The following is a 20043-nucleotide window of genomic DNA, read 5'->3' on the forward strand; positions in this document are numbered from 1 at the left end:
CCCCCCCCACCCCCCTCCCCCACCAAAAAAAATCAAACCAAAAAAAAATTGAAACTAAAATATTCTTACCATTTTGTTCACATTCTCCTACTTCTAGGTAGTTTCCATTTTCTGGGTAATATAATGCTACCATTAAAAACACCTACTGCCATGCCAACATAAATAGTTTGAAATAGAAGGCTATCAATAGTTTGAAATAGAAGGCTATCGATCTAGGCATGGAGCACGACTATTTTCACTAGTTGTTTCAAATTCTTCATTACATGTTTAAAAAGATTACTTAATGGCTTGGACCATCCTATAGATATAACGAAAGCAACAGCCCTGCTTCAAGGCTATGAACTTGAAGGCCAACTTCATTTTGATACTACATGATCACCACCATCTCAATCTTCACCCAACATGATAGACTTGACTAGTGTAGATCTGTGGATTCATCAGCACTTGTTGATTTGTTGTGCTGTAGATTTGGGGATTCACTGCACTTGCGAGTTCGATATGCCATAGATCTGTGAGGTTCACTGGAGCGAGAGGTGTTCCTAAGAAGAGTTTTGATAGAAGAAACAAAGGAGAAATTTCTTGATTTTACTTTTCCAATAGCTGATGGCAGAAGGATTAAGGCTGAACAGAGTACAAGGAAGCACAAGGGCCTCTGGGCCGCAAAGAAATTAAGAAAACATATAAGCAAATAAAACAATGAAGATCAATATGGTAGCCATTCTGGTAGTAAAGTCTACTTGTTGGATGGTCGTGTTTAGAAGATGAGACATAAGGCAATTTTTATAGATGAATTCTAGGCCTCACCTAACATTGCCTAGGCCTTACTTAGGTGTATATGTATAAAGATGACAGCTTCAATTTCTACTTCTATGTATAAAGATGAGATCATATTAGTTATTTGCTAATTTTTATATTACATTTAAAAAACAATTAAAAAAGCCTTATGTCTAGGGGTGCAAAAGAATATGTGCATCCATGTGTGTGTGTGTGTGTGACTCACAAGGCCACCGGCTATGAGCTGGCAGCCCATTTTATCCATGTGTGTGTGACTCATAAGGCCACCGACTATGAGCTGGCAGCCCATTTTAAATGGGCTGCCAGCTGTATGACATGTGAGCCCCCAAACGAAGTGACTAGTAGGAGGCTCACATGTCAAGCGGCTCCCATTATGCAAAATGAAGAGCCAGCTCATACACATTTTTCCTATATATAAACACAGAAACACACACACATCTATTGAAATATCCGGATCTGTATATGAAATATCTAAATACATGCTAGTCATACAACTCTAATTATTTTAATTCTTAGATTAATGGATTTGAGGTTTAATTTGATGATCAAGAGATATTAGCTTTTTAAATATAACATATTAATGAACTATCTCATAACATATGATCTATATTTCTTTCAACATTATTTGGTTTTCATATCAGTTTAATATCCACATGTACATTCGTGTGTCATATCCGTATCCGTCTTAGCGAAATATGGATATAAGTTACCGAGTCATATTTGTATTTGTATCTAGATTCATGAATGGTAAGTGGATACGAATATGACATCATACCCGAGTCGTATTCGAACCGTTTGCACCCCTACTTATCTCTCATCTCCTAAACACAACAATCCAACAAGTAGACCTTATCTCTGATCTCCTACACATACTATTAGAATGACTACTATATTGGTCTCCATTGTTTTATTTATTTATTTATTTATTTTTCCCTTCTTTGCAGTCTGGAAGTCTTAGTGGTTCCTTAGACTCCAATCACTCCTAAGGCTTCTACCGTTAGCTATTGGAAACATAAAATCAAGGAACTTCTCCCTCCAGTTCTCCTGTCGAAACTTTTCTCAGAAAAACATCTCCCTCCAGTGATCTACAAACCTATGGCACACCAACCTACAAGTGCCAATGATTCCATAGACCTATAGTACAATGAACCCATAGAACACCATGTGCCAGTGAATCCAAAGATCTACATCATAACGAAAATGGAATCCAAAGATCCATAGACCTACAGGTAGAGTGGAATCAAACCGAATCGAATACTATGTTATTCAGATTCAAATTCAATCTAACTTATCAAAAATGGAGTTGGATTTGAATTCGGGATGAATAGCAAAATGCTAATCACATTCTACTTGTTTAATGTTTAACTATTTGCCAAATATTCATAAATGTTTGATCACAAGATTGTTAAAATCACAAGTCTGTTAAATTGCCAAATAGTTTGAAACTCAAGTTTGGCAATTCGTTTTTATATTTTATTTTTGGCTAAAATACCAAATTGGTATATTTATACAACGCTTTTGCCAGTTCGGTATTTTAAAAACTCCGGCGACGACAAGGCATTAAAGCTTGTACTTTTTGTCAATAAGGCACTTTTCTCAAAACTCCGACGAGAAATTTTGCATTTAACCCCCTTATCTACCAAAATTATTAAATTTGTGCCCTCTCTCCTCTCCTCCTCCTCCTCTCCCATTCCCCTCTCCCTCCAGCGCACCATCGTCCTCCTCCTCTCCTCCGTCCTCATCTCCCTCCTCTTGATTCTATCCTCAGCCATCAATTCTCCAGCATTCTTCTCCAAGGATTTTGGAGTACCAACCTGCCTCTTAAACATAGATTCCGAAGAACCCAATGCACTTTCATTGCAGCTCCCTGATCCATGACTCGGCCCCCCCCCCCCCGCCAGCCTCACCACTCTCTCCATATACTCCGGGTGAAACTCCGCCCCCTTACTCGCCTCAAAATGACTCGGCGAAGGCTCCATCGCAAACGCCAACAAATGCAGCGGCCACACGACCTTTGCCATCCTTAGGTACTCCCTATAGAACCCTGTCCTCGGGTGGGCCCCGCCCATCACCTACCGCCTCTGCTCGGTGCTGCCGAACAGTGACTCCTCCATCTTGGGGTGCACCATGGAGAGGTACTTCTTGGTAGCAAACTTGCCGAATTGGCAACTAAGGAGGATGCCGAGGACCTCGGCTAGGTCCATGTGGTGCATGTCACGGAACTGGGAGAAGCAATCACTGCGGAACTCGGAGGGGTGGAGGAGGGAGGAGAGGGAGCCGTCAATGTAGAAGGTCCCGTTCTCGAAGCCATGGAAGATCTTGCGGGTAACGTTGGACTCGAGAGCATGCTTGGCATGGGCCGAGTCAACGTGGGGGATGGTCAGGTGGTGGTCAGAGGTGTCGGCGGGGTCAGAGGGAGAAGGGAATAGGAGAGGAGGAGAGGGGCACAAATTTAATAATTTTGGGAGATAAGGGGGTTAAATGCAAAATTTCTCACTGGAGTTTTAAGAAAAGTGCCTTATTGACAAAAATACGAGCTTTAATGTCTTGTCGTCGTCGGAGTTTTTAAAAATACCAAACTGGAAAAAGCGTTCGTATAAATATACCAATTTGGTATTTTAGCCTTTTATTTTTTAAAGTCTAAAATGTATGACCTTCAAAAATATCATATATTAATTTTACCCCGCAACGCGGCCAATTTCTATATGTAATATTATACTAGCTAATTAAAATATTAGAAAAATAACTATCATATAAATAAATTAATTTAACTTAATTTAAACCATTAATAAACAAATATTTAATAAACAAATCCAATGGTTAAATTCTATTCAGTTATGAACCGAATACTAAAATCTATTCATTTAGTGCAAGGTAACGGATCGTGGATAGCATCATGTAGCGATGAGGCACCACTAAAGCTATTTGGTGCAACAGCGACAAAAAATGCTATGTCAAATAGCGGACCAGTTTAAATATGTACAAGTATTCACAAAATAAGAAAAAATCAAGAAAAATCTACAAATTCTACAAATGTATATTTGATGATTTATAGAGATCCTAAGCTTAAAAATTCAACAAATATGTGATGAAGGGCTAATTTGGCGGCAGAGGGCTGAAGCATGAGAGGGAAGCTGAAGCTTGAGGAACTTTGTCGACAGGTGAAGACGAGAGATGGTGAGAGGAGAGCTGAGAAGAGGTGGCATTGGCATTGAGCTTTGAAGAGGATAATTTTGCGGTGAGAGAGACCTTTAAAGAGAGAAAGAAGGTGGCAGATTTGGGGAGAAACAGGAATGAAAAGAGGAGGTTGCGACGTCTAGGGTTTTTTTGGATAGATATTAGAGAGTAGAGAGAGAAATGGGAATGATATTGGTTTTATTAAAAATTTGGCTCGCATTTGGTACGGATCAGGTTTATTCTAAATATCTAACTCAATCAACCACCTTCCTTTAAACAGCGGGTTAAAGCAGTGCAAAGCACATTTTCCCCCATCGGCGCGCTTCTTATCGCTATTGCAAGCAAAAAAAATATAGAAAGCTCTTTTCGTCACCGCAATTGCCCAAAGCAGCGCGGTGGACCACCGCTAGTACATTTAGCTGTTTTGCCACTATTTAAAACCTTGATTTAGTGTTAAATGAAGTACCAAATCGAATATAATTGAATACTTAGACAAATAAATAACGAACTAGTTGTTAATAATCTTGTTTGGTTCCACCCCTACCTAACCTAAGATGCTAAATACACCAAGCTCATGCAACAAAAAAATAATCTCTGAAATTATCCCATGTCTGTCAATTATAAGCTTTTAGAAAGTGTCAGGTACAGTAGTAAAAGGAGACTGTACAGTTCAAATTTTGAAAGGATGAGTAAACATGCACTCATCTTTTCAAAACACCTCCAAACCCAACAAAAAAACAGAGAAAAAGCAAACGCCACACACTCGAAATCCCACCCAGGAAAAGGGAAAAAAAAGAGGTAGACAAAAAAAATTAGAGAGGAGACTTATTGCAAGGTCCACATGGTGTTGTTTTGTTAATAATGGAAACCCATTATGTTTACTTACAGGAAAGCACTAACCAAAAAGGACATGTATCGATACTTTTTTAAGGTGCTCAGTTTTTCTAAGTGAATATTGCTTGTAATTTAAGTTGCGCTTTTAAGCAGAGTTTAAAGCCTGGACAGAACTACTTCCAAGGTAGAGTGGAGACAAATGGATTAAAAGATTGGAGAACAATACATGAGACAAGGAAGGTGGCATTTTCTCATGGAGATGCATAGGGAAAGGAAAAACATCTGCAGTCAAGAAGCTACATCTTCAGGCTTCTCTAGACGTATTTATCTGAATAAGCTTCTTCAAAATAATTATGAAACAACTAAAGTGGCACTCTTCTTAAGGACTTGTTCTAGAAATCCAAAAAAAAACTCATTTAAGTAATGTCAAAGAAAACCTTAACATTTGACAATGTATTATAACAACTAATAAGACAACATTTAGAGAAAAAAAATTTCAATGGAATGGAACACAAATAACTATATATATATATATATATATAATATATATATATATATAATATATATATATATATATATATAGACACACACACACACATACATACATACATATACATCTATATAACTCTAGAATAAGAAAGCAGGTCAGCTCATTCTTCCTACAGACAGAAAAGAATAAAAACACATGCATACCTGAATGGAAGTCAGTATAGCAGCAACATCATAAATAGGACTCCATTGGTTTTGTAAGATATCCAAGCAAATGCTTCCATCTGCATAGACTAATAAAGCCATGGACATAAGATTATTACCGTCGTAACACCTATGTAATGAGTTAGTACTATGTAAAATATCTAGAAAGTACATCTCAAAGCAATATAACTTGCATGTTGTGTGTTATATTGTGTGTGTCCTTATACGTATATTGCAATCAGTATTTGGACATCATGAATCCATGAAAATCTCACAACTTACTATTTGGGTGAAACATTCTCGAGACAAATCTGACTGTCGGTGGCTTGTTTGGATAATCCTCAGTAAACTGCAATGTCAGTTTAAACGTACCTGTATCATAAGAAAATCTCAGGTAAGAAACTGAAATCTACTTTATGAGACCATAAAAAATTATGCAAGACTGCTGTTTATTAGGATCCAAATCATGCATCTTAAAACTAGCAGTTGTTACCATATATAATACATGAATGACACACCACAGCCCAATTAGCCTCCAAATCAAGAGAACTAAGTAGCCTCCGTCTAGGTAAAAATGAGAGAAAATCAGATGTACCACGTATAGATATAAATACAGCCCTAATTATGCAAGACTACTGTTTATTAGGATCCAAATCATGCATCTTAAAACTAGCAGTTGTTACCATATATCATACAAGAATCACATGCTACATCCCAATTAGCCTCCTAATCAAGTGAAAGTAAGAGTAAGAAAACTCCGGCTTTAGTACACTAAGCAGTCTTCATCTAGGTAAAAATGAGAGAAAATCAGATGCATCACGTATAGATGTAAATACTGCCCTAAAGCTCATTTATTCCCTGTAGATACTGTCAGAGTTATTTAAACAATGGGGAAAACAATGCCAAACTCTATTATATAAGTTGGAATAAATTTTATAACAGCTGAGATTACATAAAATGTGATTCTGTCATGTCATGGATATTCTGTGAGAACAGGCGTACTAGGAGTAATTAGAGTATCATTCGACAACAAATTGAGGGCATAGCCTTCGACAATCATCCCAAAGCTAGAGGCAATTATAATAGAAATAGGTAACAATTAATAGCTAAAGGCGACAAAGCTCGACACAAAGTAATCATATAAAAATCTCACTATTTTGCTAAAGGTAACAAAGTTATGCTAAAGGTAATAAATTAGACACGAAAGAAACAACTAATAACTAAATGGCGAGTTTGAAAAAAAAGATAATAATTCATAGCTAAACAGGACAAAACTTGACACAATGTTTTCAAATAAAAAACTCTTTATTTTGCTCAACTTTATAAGTTAGAATGAAAAAGTTCTTAGGAAATGCAATAACTAATAACTAAAGGTGACAAACACAACACAAAGTTATCAAATAAAACATTTTCCATTTCGATTAAGGTAACAAAATTATGCTAAAGGTGACAATTAATAGCTAATGTTGACAAAGTTCAAAACAAATATTACAACTAAAAGCTAAAGGAATAAACTCGATATGAAGTTGTCAAATTAGAAACCCTTTATTTTGCTAAAGGTGACATTATTTCGCTAAAGGTGAGAGATTATGCTAAAGGTAATTAGCAAAAACAAATATAACAATTAGCTGAAGATGACATAACTGGATGCAAAGTTGTCAAATAAAAACTCTTTATTTTGCTAAAGGTAACAAAATTATGCTAAAGGTAAATGTTACACAAATGTAACAATTAATACCTAAAGATGAGTAGGTTCAAAACATATGTAATAATTAATAGCTAAAGGACAAAACTCGACACAATTATCAAATAAAGGACCCTTTAATAGCCAAATGTAACAAAAACAAAGTAACAATTAATAGCTAATGGTACCAAATTCCTGAGCATATGTAACCAATTAATAGCTTAACGATAATATCTAAATATGACAAAATAAATAAAGCTCTTAAAATTGCCAAAGGTGACAATATGTAACAATTAATAGCTAAAGGTGATAAAACTCGACATAAAATTAACAAATAACATACTTTTTTGTTTTGCTAGGTAACAAAATTATGCTAAAGGTCACAAGTAAAACACAAATGTAACAATTAATAGCTAACAGTGACAAAGTTCAAAACATTATATAACAATCAAGCACTAAAAGCTAAAAATACTAGACACAAAGTATGCTAAGTGTAACAAGCTATACACGAAGTTAACAACTAATAGCAAGTGAAGATAAAATCAAAACAAATATAACAATTAATAGCTAAAGGCGACAAAGCTCGACATAAAGTCATCAAATTCAATACAAAACTTTATTTTTTTTCTCAGATGACGAAACCAATGCTAAAGATAACAAGTTAGACACAAAAGTAGCATTTAATAACTTAATGGTGATAAAGTTCAAAACAGATAACAATTATTAGCTAAAGACAACAAATCTCAACACAAAGTTATTAAATAAAAAACTATTTATTTGCTAGAGTTAACAAGTTAGACAGACACAAAGGTTAAAATTAATAGCAACTGATGACATAGTTCAAAGAAACTACAACTGTTAATAGCTAAAGGTGACAAAACACGACACAAAGTTATCAAATAAAAGACTCTTTATTTTGCTAAAGTTAACAAGTTAAACACAAAGGTAGCAATTAATAGTTAGTAGAAATGAAGTTCAAAACAAAAGTAACAAATACTAGCGAAAAGTGACAAATCTCGACATAATGTTATCAAATAAATAACTTTAATTTGATAGAGGCAACAAAATTATGCTAAATGTAACGAATTAGATATAGGAACAACAATTAATAACTAATGGTGACAAAGTTCAAACAAATGCAACAGTTAATAGACAAAGGCGACAAATCTAAACACACATTTATCAAATTAAAGGTTTTATTTTGCTGAAATTAACAAGTCAGACACAAAGGTCACATTTAATAGCTAATGGTGACAATGTTCAAATCAAATGTAATAATTAACAGCTAAAGGCGACCAAACAAGACACAAACTTATCAAACTGAATATCTTTACTCTGCTAAAGGTAATAAGCTATACACAATGGTAACAATAATAGCTATTGGTGACAAAATTCAAAACAAATGTAACAACTAATAGCTAAATACAACAAGACTCGACAAAAAAGTATCAAACTATAATCTTTATTCTGCTAAAGGTAACAAGTTGTACGCAATGGTAACAGTTAGTAGCTATCAGTGACAAAGCTCAAAACAAACGTAACAACTAATAGCTAAATACAACAACCCTCCGCACAAAGTTATCAAATAAAAAACTTTACTTTGCTAAAGGCAATAAGTTAGACATAAAGATAACAATCTACAGCTAAAAGTGATAAGTTCGAAACAAATATAAATATTAATAGTTAAAGGCGACAGAATTCGACACTAATTTCAAATAAAACTCTTTACTTTACTAAAATTAAACAAGTTAGGCACAACGGTAAAAATTAATAGCTAATGGTCACAAACACAACATAAAGTTGTCACATAAAATTGCTTTAATTTGCTAAAGGAAGCAAGTTGTATACAAATGTAACAACTAATAGCAAATGGTGATAAAGTTCAAAATAAACAACAATTAATAGCTAAGACAACAAAACTCCACACATAGTTTTAAATACAAAACTCTTTATTTTGCTAAGGCAACAAGCTAGACAAAAAGATAAGAGTCAATAATTAATGATGATAAAGTTCAAAACAAATGTAACCATTAATAGCTAAAAGGTGACAGAATTGGATTGAAAGATATCACAATTAAGACCTTTAATTCCTTGTTGCCTGCTGCCAACCTTTCCTCTGCTGACACTTGCCAACTCCCTTTGCCTCCACCTTTTTTCAGGGTCCACCATCACTCCACTCTTTGGGAGGATCAATTTAGGTGGAGTGAGGAGAAGACGGCGACAGAGGGAGACGACATAGGAAGGTGACAAAGGAGTGGTCGGCAGCGAAGCAGAAGTGGTAAGTGACTGAGGTGAGGGAAGGAGAGAGGGCTCTTGAGGGAGAGGTTGAGGGCGACAACATAGCGAGGGCACTTTAGGGATATGCAAAATGTATGTGATGATAAGGTGGTAGATGCATGATTCTTTGGGGTCCGCAATTGAGGGTTTTGACTTTTTCTATGCAAGGGAAAGCAAGCTTTCTAAGCGTGGGTTGGCTAGAAGCGATGTTCCCTTACAATTAATTTAAGCCACATTCATTACAGACAGATGCTCTTAGGGGGTGTTTGTTTCATCAAAAATTTTGGCATTTGGTATGGATTACAAGTTTTGGGATCAAAAAGTGAGTTTTTTTTGTATTTTGGGATTTCATAGATGGTGTTTGTTTTAAAAAAAAATTAGAATATTAAATTCCAAAAGTGCAAAAAATGCCCAATTTTTAGAATTTGTCAATGACAAATCCCATAAATGGGTGTGCTTACCTCTCAATTGGAGAGGATTTGACAAATCCCAATTTTATCTTTTTGTGGGAGGTAATCTCACCAAGATAGCATATTCATCATATTACAAAAATTTAGAATTTGGTAATGCTACAATTTGAGCTTGAAACAAACAAAATATTACAAATTGTAGTATTCCAAATCCCAAAATATTAATGAAACAAACAATATTTTAGAAATCCCAATCCATAACGAAACACCTATGGCTTTCAAATCCCATGGTGAAATCTATATCCTAAAATTATAGGATTTGAAACAAACACCCCCTTAATGTCTGCAAATGCATCAATCTTACAATGCTTCAATCAACCACCCCCAAAATAAATCCAATATTCTGACTTTTTTAAAAATAGTATATTAAATAATTAAGAGAAAATTCATCCCCAACTCAAAAATTTTGATCGCATAAAAACTAATTCAACGTCAGACCCTAAAAAACTAAACAACAGTATGGCAAAAAGAAAAAGAAAAAACAACTCACCTCCATCCCACGGAGTATCATCAGGCCTGCAAATCAAAAACCCAAAGTTCATCAGAAAACCCTAAAAATCAAAAATCAAACCAAGGATTCGACATCAAATGTAAAATTACCCAAAGATCACGGCGTTCCACAGCATGATGTTGTTATCCTGCGGGGCTCCACTGATTCCCGCGGGCGGATCATTCTGCAACCTCTTGAAATCCCTCATCAGCCTTTTCCTCGCTGGCGTCGACATCGATCCAAGCCTAAACGATCCACAAGTCAATCTTCCTTCGACTTCTCTCTTTCCCGGTGTCTTTTTTCCCTAATTTTGTGCTTCGCCCCAAAATTGGAGAGAGAAACGAAGAACCGTCGCTCAATAATGGCCACCGGTGAGAAATGAAAATGCTGTGAATTATATATAAACGATTTATATGAGTATTTACACTTTTTGCCACTAGCTTTATTTTTACGCTATTAATTACTTGACCTTGTTGACCTTTTATTATTCCCTTGAGCACGCACGCGGGTGTCAGAAATATGTAGCCATGCTAAAACCTAATCTAAATTAGTGCTTCCTCGTGAAGAGCTAACTTAGAGGCTGTTTGGTTGTTGTTGGTAAAGTTATGTATTTATGACGCAACTTAGAAAGTTGTTGTCCACCTCATTAATTTTACTTTTATATTTTTTTTTTTTGATTCCATTGGAATCATAAATTGCTTGTTTGGTTAGTAAATGTAACTTTAACTGTTTGTTTGGAAAGTGTAAAAAGTGGTCCCTACTCAAATGATCATATTGGTTGAAATTATTTTTTCCTGACTTTAATGTCAGCTTTCTCCTAAAATCATGTCTTTTTTTTATGAAATCACTTTACAAGCCACATCAGCATATGAAATCACTTTACACTATTTTCACAACTACAAACAAACAATTGAAAGTGATGAAAACTAACATTGGGACCCACTTTTTTACACTTTCCATCATTTTACATGGTAAAAACATACAACCAAACAGCCCCTTAAAAATATAAGGCTTAATTGCACTTAAATGCTGTATAGTTTACCCGCCTTGCATTTAAATCACCTTTTTTCCAAACCGAAAAAAGAAGCCCCAAAGTATTTAAGTATTGAAGATAAATACCTTAATTTTTTATAACATTTGTGCATGGAAAATGACTTAAGCACCCAAAATATAGGACCAAGTGAGAAGACAGGTGAGATGTCTTTTCCCTATTGCATAATGAAGTCATGCCAACTCATTATGCAATAGGGAGGGGACACCTCACTTGTCCCCTCCCTTGGTCCCATATTTTGGGTCCCTGTAGCAGCACTCTTTGTGCATTTACGTACTCTTATTTACTCAAAGTTGAATATAAATGCTCCAAAGCTTGTAAATGATCTCACTTAAATATCCTAGAGTCTCTAAGAGTTTTAATTTAGTATCATTTGTTATGCGACTCGGAGAAAAGATAACCCGTCTGGATTTTTTGACTAGGGGCATTCATCTGTGACACTTTAATATTTTGATGCATTTTTTTTGTACAAAATAGCACATGGAGAAAAAATAAATTAAAATGTTTTATTTCCATGAATATTAAAAAAATTTAAGGTAATCTGTTTAGATGGTTAAAGGGATTCAACCCCTAAATTTAGGCGATTTCCTTAATTCTTTTCTTAAGACAGTTATAAGAAAAAAAACTTATATTTACAGATAAAATTATAATAACCTTTTTATTTCTAACATGCATAGTAGTGGTATACTCTTCACCATATAAGTTTACCGATTTAATCTCTCTTTGTTTCTATAAAAAAAATGAGTTATCTAGCTTAAAATTCTTTCTTAATTCTTTCTCTTTAAAATCTTTTTATTGAAGCAGTGTCATAATATCTATGATCCACTATTTTAATCCCTTAATCAAACTTTCCAATTAGGAAGTTTTTATGGTAATATCAATGGTTAGAAAAAAAAAAGCATCTAAATTAGTAGAAATTTCTGTATTAAAATTCTATCTATAAATTTTAAAGGGCCAACTACAAATGAATAAAAGAAAGAAGAATAAAAAGATTTAATTTTTTTCATAATAAGTACAAATTTCCCTTGATTATAAATCTATAATATGGAATCAGATTCATATTTCAATTATTTGAGTGATGGGGGAGAATCTATGTGCTTGCGTTCACTCGCGTTGGCGACACCCGCTCGTGCTGGCAAGTTTATTTGTCCTTTTTTATATATAAGAAAAATATTTTTAGCCTGGTCCTGACTAATTTCTCAATTATCTATAACTCCTATATCATTTCTTATCAAACCGATAATTTTTAAAGGAAAAGTTACATTGATTGGGATATATTTTGAAAGATACTGCAAATGCCAATGACGACATTATTTACGATGTAAAGAAGTGACATTGACAGTGGGATATAACTTTCTTTAATAAGTGGCTGTTTGGTTGGTTTCCAAAAAACCAAGAAGAGTAAATTGGAGTTTGGAAATATCCAAAAGTACAATTTTCACCATTTCCATCCCTAAAACTTACCCACAACATCCAATAAAATATTATTTTCATCCAACAACGCATCCACATCATCCAATAAAATATTATTTTCATCCAACAACTCATCTCATATCATCCAATAAAATAAACCAAACAAAAGAAATGAGTCACATCATCCAACTCATCTCATCTCCATCACATCTCATCTTTAAAAATCACCCACATCATCCAATAATATTGTGACAACTCATCTCATCTCATCTCCATTTCATCTCCACCCATTTCCTCCAAAAAAAACAAGGAAATTGATTTCCTTAAGTGTGGGTCACATCATCCAATAATATAATGACAACTCATCTCATCTCATCTCATCTCCTATTTTTAAGAATGAACCAAACACAAGAGAAGAACCTATTTATAATAAATATGTTTCCTATTCTTTGATTTCCTTCTTTTTTAACCAACCAAACAACCTCAAAATAACTTTTCTTAAAAAAACACTCACATCATCCAATAATATGGTGACAACTCATCTCATCTCATCTCCTATTATTTGATTTCCTTCTTTTTTTAGCCAACCAAACAACTATAAAACAATTTTTTAAGGAAATAGGTTTCCTATTCCTTGATTTCCTTCTTTTTTAGGGCAAGCAAACAGCCCCTAAACGTCTAAAGTTATATTTTTACTTTTTGTATGTATTTAATCCTTGGATCTGAATTCTCTCCGATTAGCTGTTGATTGAAAAGAATCTAATTATTTAGATTCTACTTTTTTATTATAACTTCAAAGGACAATATACGCCATGTTGGATTTTAATATTGAAGCTAGTAGTTTTCCAATTAACACTATAAGTTTTTTGAATATTATTATCTATGACAAATATTTCCAAAGAACTAATGAAAATTTTGAACTAATGAAATGTTAATCTCTCCAATTATGAGGTAAAAATACAATGCAAAATTTAATAGCACGGTAAAACCAATCTTTTTACATTTATTAGTAAGGTGTTTAGAATTTAGATTGCTTTCAACATGTAGAGGTGATCCAAATTTTTTATGTAATATTTTCGTGAAACTATATAAATATTGTGCTATGACTCAGCAGGGTGACAAACACATTATATTACTTTTATCATTCAGTTGAAAATTATTGTTTTTACAATTCACTTTTCTTGGTACGAAATTCAATTATATATATTTAGAAACTAAATTTGAAAAGTGGAATATACTTAAAAACTAAATGCAAAAAATGGAAGATGAAAAAAAAATTGTCACCTAAATGGAGTTTAAGTAGGGATTTTATTTTCCTATTTTTTATTAGTTTTTCTAGAGATATTTGATTTTTATCATAAATATGATTAAATGGTATTTGAAAAAAATATTAACTTCATTGTTAAAATCCTACTTATCCTTTAAAATTGTGATTGAAAACTTAGGTACCGTTTGGCAAAGGGTTAAGTGAGGGGTTAAGGAGACTTAACCCCTTCTTAACCTGCCAAACACAATAAATCTATCTAAGGGTTAAAATGAGTTAACCCTTCATGATTTGCCAAACATAAAAAATATAAAATGGTTAAGTTAACCCCCTCTAGAGGGGTTAAAATGAGTTAACCCCTCAAAATGAGGGGTTTACTAATACTCCTATTTAGATGGAATAAGAGTTAACCCTTCTAATTATAAAGAAAATAGTCAAAATCATTGTTATTCCCAAATACTAAAACTGATCATAAGGGCTAAAATAAAACTTATTTAACGGGTTAATAATTTAGTCCTTCGGATTATCAAATGGGCTAAGTACATTAATCCTTCTCTTTAACACATATTCATTAACTCTTTGCCAAACGGGGCCTTAAAGAATTAGATCATCACTAAATTAAGTTGGATGTAAAGACTACAATAGTATAGATACAATAACTGTATGTAATTTTATTAAAATAACGTGAGCATGATTATTATAATAAAAAGGTCAATTATTATAATTTTAAACAAAAAGATGAAATGTCATAATACATCTGCCAAAATGCCAGAGTTGAATCGCCACCTTCATCGACTGCATAATCATAGAAAAATCCATCACTCATTCCTTCTTAGCCGTGAACTTCTCGATGATACATTTGAGCATCTCTCGATCACCAATATAAAGCTTCACATCCCTACTCCAATTTTTAAACTCGTATAAGTAGCACCAACATTAGAATAACTTCCACACACTCTTTAGCAAAGTTATATGTTTTGTTAGGCCCCATGTTGGCTTTTTGCTCCATCAAATACAAGTTTCTTATGTGCGAGACGAGAACTCTATTTGACTTCAAAAATTGTTTCCCACTACCGGAGACCAAAGAATGAGAATGCTCTCAACAAATGAGAGAACATTATATCCTTCAAACCATCAAACTTAAATACGACCTTAGCCTTTGCAAGCCACATCTACTAGATACAGTTCTCCTTCTCTTTTTCAAAATGCTACTAGACCATCAAATATCAACATCCACTATTGATTCATTGCTGCCAGCTGCTACATGCAAACAATGTGTTTAAGAAGAACTGTACGTCCTCATGTTTCTTCTCCGTATGCCGTCTGATCTCAAACCCCACTTTTACGTCCATACTCTCCGGTAAAACTCATAACATCTTCTAGTGAGCGAAAGCTTTTGGTTTAGATAAAGGTTTAACTTCAGCTTTAACCGCCGAGTTTCCAATACATACCACCACTGGTGATTCAAAAGGAATAGGAAACTTCGTCCATTCCATCTTCTCCAAAATCACTTCCGATTGGCATTTATAACATGTGGTATGTAAATTGTTCATTCTGCCCTACAACTGAAATAAAAACACCATCAATCATATGTGTTGATATACTGAATCTGGATTTACCGCTATCCATTTAGATCAATGAAAACATCTTACAATATAAAAATTACTTGACTTATTCTAACAAGATCAAAGAAAATGGAAAAAATTTAAAAACCCTCACTTTCCTAACTGAATCGAGTAGATTCACCCAGTGAATCGCTATTACATAACTGAATCGAGACGATTCACCCAGTGAATCGCTATTTACAAAACTGAATCGAGTCGAATCAACGAGTGAATCGCGATTCACTCAACTGAATCGCGTAGATTCACCCAGTGAATCTCGATCCACTCGACTGAATCGCGATTCACTCAACTGAATCGTGTATATTCATCCAGTGAATATCGATCCACTCAACTGAATCGCGATTTACAAAACTGAATCGAGACGAATTTATCCAGTGAATCGCGATTCACTAAACTGAATATAGTAGATTCACCCAGTTTATCTCGATCCACTCAACTGAATCGAGATAAACTCAACTAGAGTGCATATTGCATAATCCAGACCACCAATATTTACCACTATCCATTTAGAACAAATGAAAAAATCTTGATTCAAGCATCAAATTCTCCATTTAAAACTCCATAAAATGTTTAAGAATGTAAGCTACAAGATAATAAAGTCATATGGCTAAGTTTTTAATACTGAATCTAGTTCCATTACAATGAAAAAAACTAGACATGCACACCTGAATTCAAGCTCTCCATTTCAATCTCCATAAAATGTTGAGCAATGTCAGCTGCTGGACTTCGAACAAGAGAGCTGAAGAACGATGAATGAGAGCTACTGGACGTTTCCGATGAACGAGAGCTGAGAGACGATGAACGATGAACGAGAGCTGCTGGACGATTTCTGAACGAGAGCTGAAGATCTGAAGGACGATGAACGAGATAGCTGCTGGACAATTTCACGATTGAAAGCTGCTGGACGAATGAACGAGAGCTGATTATTGTGACTGTTGGGTTGCCTGAGTCGTAAGATTGCATGGGGAAATGGAGAACTCAACAGAAGCATTAATTACCTCTCTTGGGTGCTGTTTATTTTACCAGATTACCTCACGCAGGTTTAATCTCAGCCATTGGATGAATCTAGATCCAATGGAGAGAGAGGTTTTAGTTTTTAGGATAGCGAGTTTGTATTTGAACCTTTTCTCCATATATATATATATATATATTATATTATATATATATATATATATATATATATATACAAATTTACATTGTCTTATTTTTCACATTCTAGTATTCAAAATTATATATATATATATATATATATATATATATATATCATATATAATATAATATATAGTATAGTATAAAGTAACTATATAGTATATTATATATATATATATATATATATATAATATATATATTATATATATATATATATATATATATTATAGTATATTATATATAATAATATATATATATATATTATATGGGAGAGGTTCTAATAAAAACTCTAGAGAACTAAAAACAATCCTAACCGCCTACAATTCTATTTCATCAATGGCAGATTGAAAATGGTCAGGATTGAAAATAAATGCCAAACAGTTGACAAATACAGCTAAAGAGGGGTAATTTTAGAAAAGACGGCGATTGATATGAAACCGGCTCGTAATTATTACGAAAATACGGCGGCACACTTTTTCTCGACCGGAAAAAAACGATCAGTTCTACGTATTTTTGATACAGGTTTCATCTTCTCTCTACGCGAAGCAACTAAAGCTCTTCAACATTTCCGTGCGATTTCGTTCCACACTTAGTTTCTTCGAACATCTCATATACGAACCAACGACGAAAGACGAAAAGCAAGAACTTCGCACGATAGAGATGAAGAAAGCAACTCCGAACACTCCAAAACCTCTCGTCTTCCAGAAGGGGTAAAACATTCAAACCCATTGTATTAAAAAATTTATATTTTTTATCAAAGTTTGAATATTTTGCATAGATTCAGTGAGTAAAGGTTCCGGAATTTCGACAGTAATTAACTTGGCATGTTTGTGAATTACTTTTTTTGACATGATAAATGTTATGGCGATTGCATGTTCTATTTTAGGGTTTAAAATTTTTCAACTTTACCTTTGATCTTGTTAGAATAAGTCAAGTTTTTTTATATTGTAGTTGTTTCATGTTGTTCTAAATGGATAGCCGGTAAATATTTGTGGTCTGGATTATGCAATATGCACTCTAGTTGAATCTACTCGATTGTCAGTTGAGTGGATCGAGATTCACGTGGTTGATATCTATTCGAGTTCAGTGTGAGTGACCCATCTGCGTCATTCACTGTGAAATCGGCTCGATTTCAGTTTTGTAAATCACGATTAGTTTTGTAAATCACGCATTCAGTTGAGTGATCGTTCGAGATTCACTGGGTGAATCTACACGAATTCAAGTTGAAGTGAATCGCGATTCACTGCGGGGTGACGAGCTCGATTCAGTTTGTAAATCACGTTCATTGTGTGAAATCTACTCCGATTCAGTTAGGAAATGAGGGTTTTAAATTTACTGTATTCTTTGTATTGGTACTTTAAAATCGCCGATTCAGCACCAAATACAAAGCTCAAATCATATATACTCGATTCAGTTGGATTGAATATACACGATTCAGTTGAGTGATATCGCGGGATTCATTGACACCATTGGCATTATTCAAAAGACTGGGCTGCAAGTAAAAATCAATTGTCCATCTGTTTAGCAGGTCTACACGATCTAGATCAAAAGCACAACAAAAGCAGCGTGTGGGATTGTAACGATGAACTTCATGCACCCACCAATAATCCTGCCCGGTGAGGAAAACATCAATGCGTACAAGGGCATGAAGAAAATGAACAGACCACATATTAAGGATGGAAGAAGAAAGAGGTTGGTGTACTAAACATCATCGATTCACCTTAAAGTATAGTTGATTCACTTCATTGAATCCAAGATTCACTAAAGTAAACATAGTTGCTGGTATAAATATCTTTAAATTTATTGTTGTATTCAATGATGATAATTTTCATATATTATATTATATTCCTTACTGAAGAAGGTTGTGAAAAGAAAATATGATGACTACAACAGTGACGATGACTAGCGTCGAAACCACCAAATAATGCCCTGCGGCGAGGAAACACTCAAAGCGTAGGAGGAATGAAGAAAATGAACAAACCACAAAAGAAGGAAGAAGATGAAAAAGGTTGGTGTACTAAACATCTTATGTTTTTTGGTATTAACTGATGATAAATTCGATCTAATTAATGTTTTTTTTCTCATCTGTAGATATTTGTTAAAAAAAAATGTGAGAGCTGAAGCTAAGGACGTTTGACTAGGATTACGCGTGTCTGCTTCCCAAAGTATATTCTCTGTATGGGTTTTGACACTCTCTGACTCAACAGAAAAGAATGGGTTAGACTTGCTGGTTTTGGAGGTCTTTTAAATTTGGATTAAAGCGAAGCTGGCGCTCATATGTTGGGTACAGATTTCTGCAATCGTTTGACAGTGAATCGTTGGCGCTATCTACGCCAGAGGATCAATAAGTATCACAGAGGAAGAGTACGACATAGATATGGATGTACGCTCCTGGCGATGAGGTTATATCCAGACTCCAGTACTGGGAAGTCATCATTGGGTGATGCTTTGGAGGATCAATCAAGAGACAGATATGGATTGGAATGATTAGTACCCAGGGGCTTGTGGCATGACATAGTATCGAAGCCAGACTCTATGTTGAACCTCTTTTCAAACTGAATTGTTTGGTTTCTCGTCACAACATGCATGACCAGTCGTTAGCAATCCGTATGTCAACCAACGCGGATTCTACGTGAGCTTCTGTGGAAAATGTGATCAGGCTCTGTTCATAACAATTGGTGTTCTTTTTTGATTGACTCTATGATAAGAATCGCAACAGCAAAGGGACAAGTTGACCTCGAGCAAAACAATTCTACACGTGGTCGCTGCTTGTATTCCTGTGATTGTAAGTTCATTTTATACATTATTGCATTTATTTTTTAACAAATTACTGTAGTTAAAGTAGTTTTACTGAGTAATAGCTAATTGGTATGCTTAATTTCTTATCTCGCGTCTTTCTAGCTGTTCTATGCCGATCGGGTCTGTTCAATAGGGAGCAAGATGTTGAGAGAACAACCCCTACTTTTATAGGCTGGACTGACTGGGCCTTGAAGCGGAAAAGACAGTCAGAAGGAAATTAGTAGCAAATTCATTGGCCAAAGGTGCAATTACAGAGAGCGGTGAACTTGCAAGCCTTTCATCCTTCCGACTGGAAACTACCTAAAAGTGTTGATACAATTAG

The 20043-nt window shown here is 34.4% G+C and overlaps 1 protein-coding gene across 1 annotated transcript in view; it reads right to left on the reverse strand.

Moving 5' to 3' along the window:
* Positions 1–10768, reverse strand: part of LOC109832941 (ubiquitin-conjugating enzyme E2 2) — an 11606-nt gene extending 838 nt beyond the window's left edge. The window contains exons 1-4 of the mRNA XM_020400437.1: positions 10531–10768; positions 10421–10446; positions 5782–5871; positions 5500–5588 (exon numbers count right to left, since the gene is read on the reverse strand). Coding sequence (XP_020256026.1) covers positions 5500–5588; positions 5782–5871; positions 10421–10446; positions 10531–10655 — 330 coding nt within the window. The 5' untranslated portion in view covers positions 10656–10768. The remainder of the gene's footprint in view (positions 1–5499; positions 5589–5781; positions 5872–10420; positions 10447–10530) is intronic.

This window comes from Asparagus officinalis, chromosome 3 (assembly GCF_001876935.1).
Source record: "Asparagus officinalis chromosome 3, Aspof.V1, whole genome shotgun sequence".
In the NCBI taxonomy this organism is placed as follows: domain Eukaryota; kingdom Viridiplantae; phylum Streptophyta; class Magnoliopsida; order Asparagales; family Asparagaceae; genus Asparagus; species Asparagus officinalis.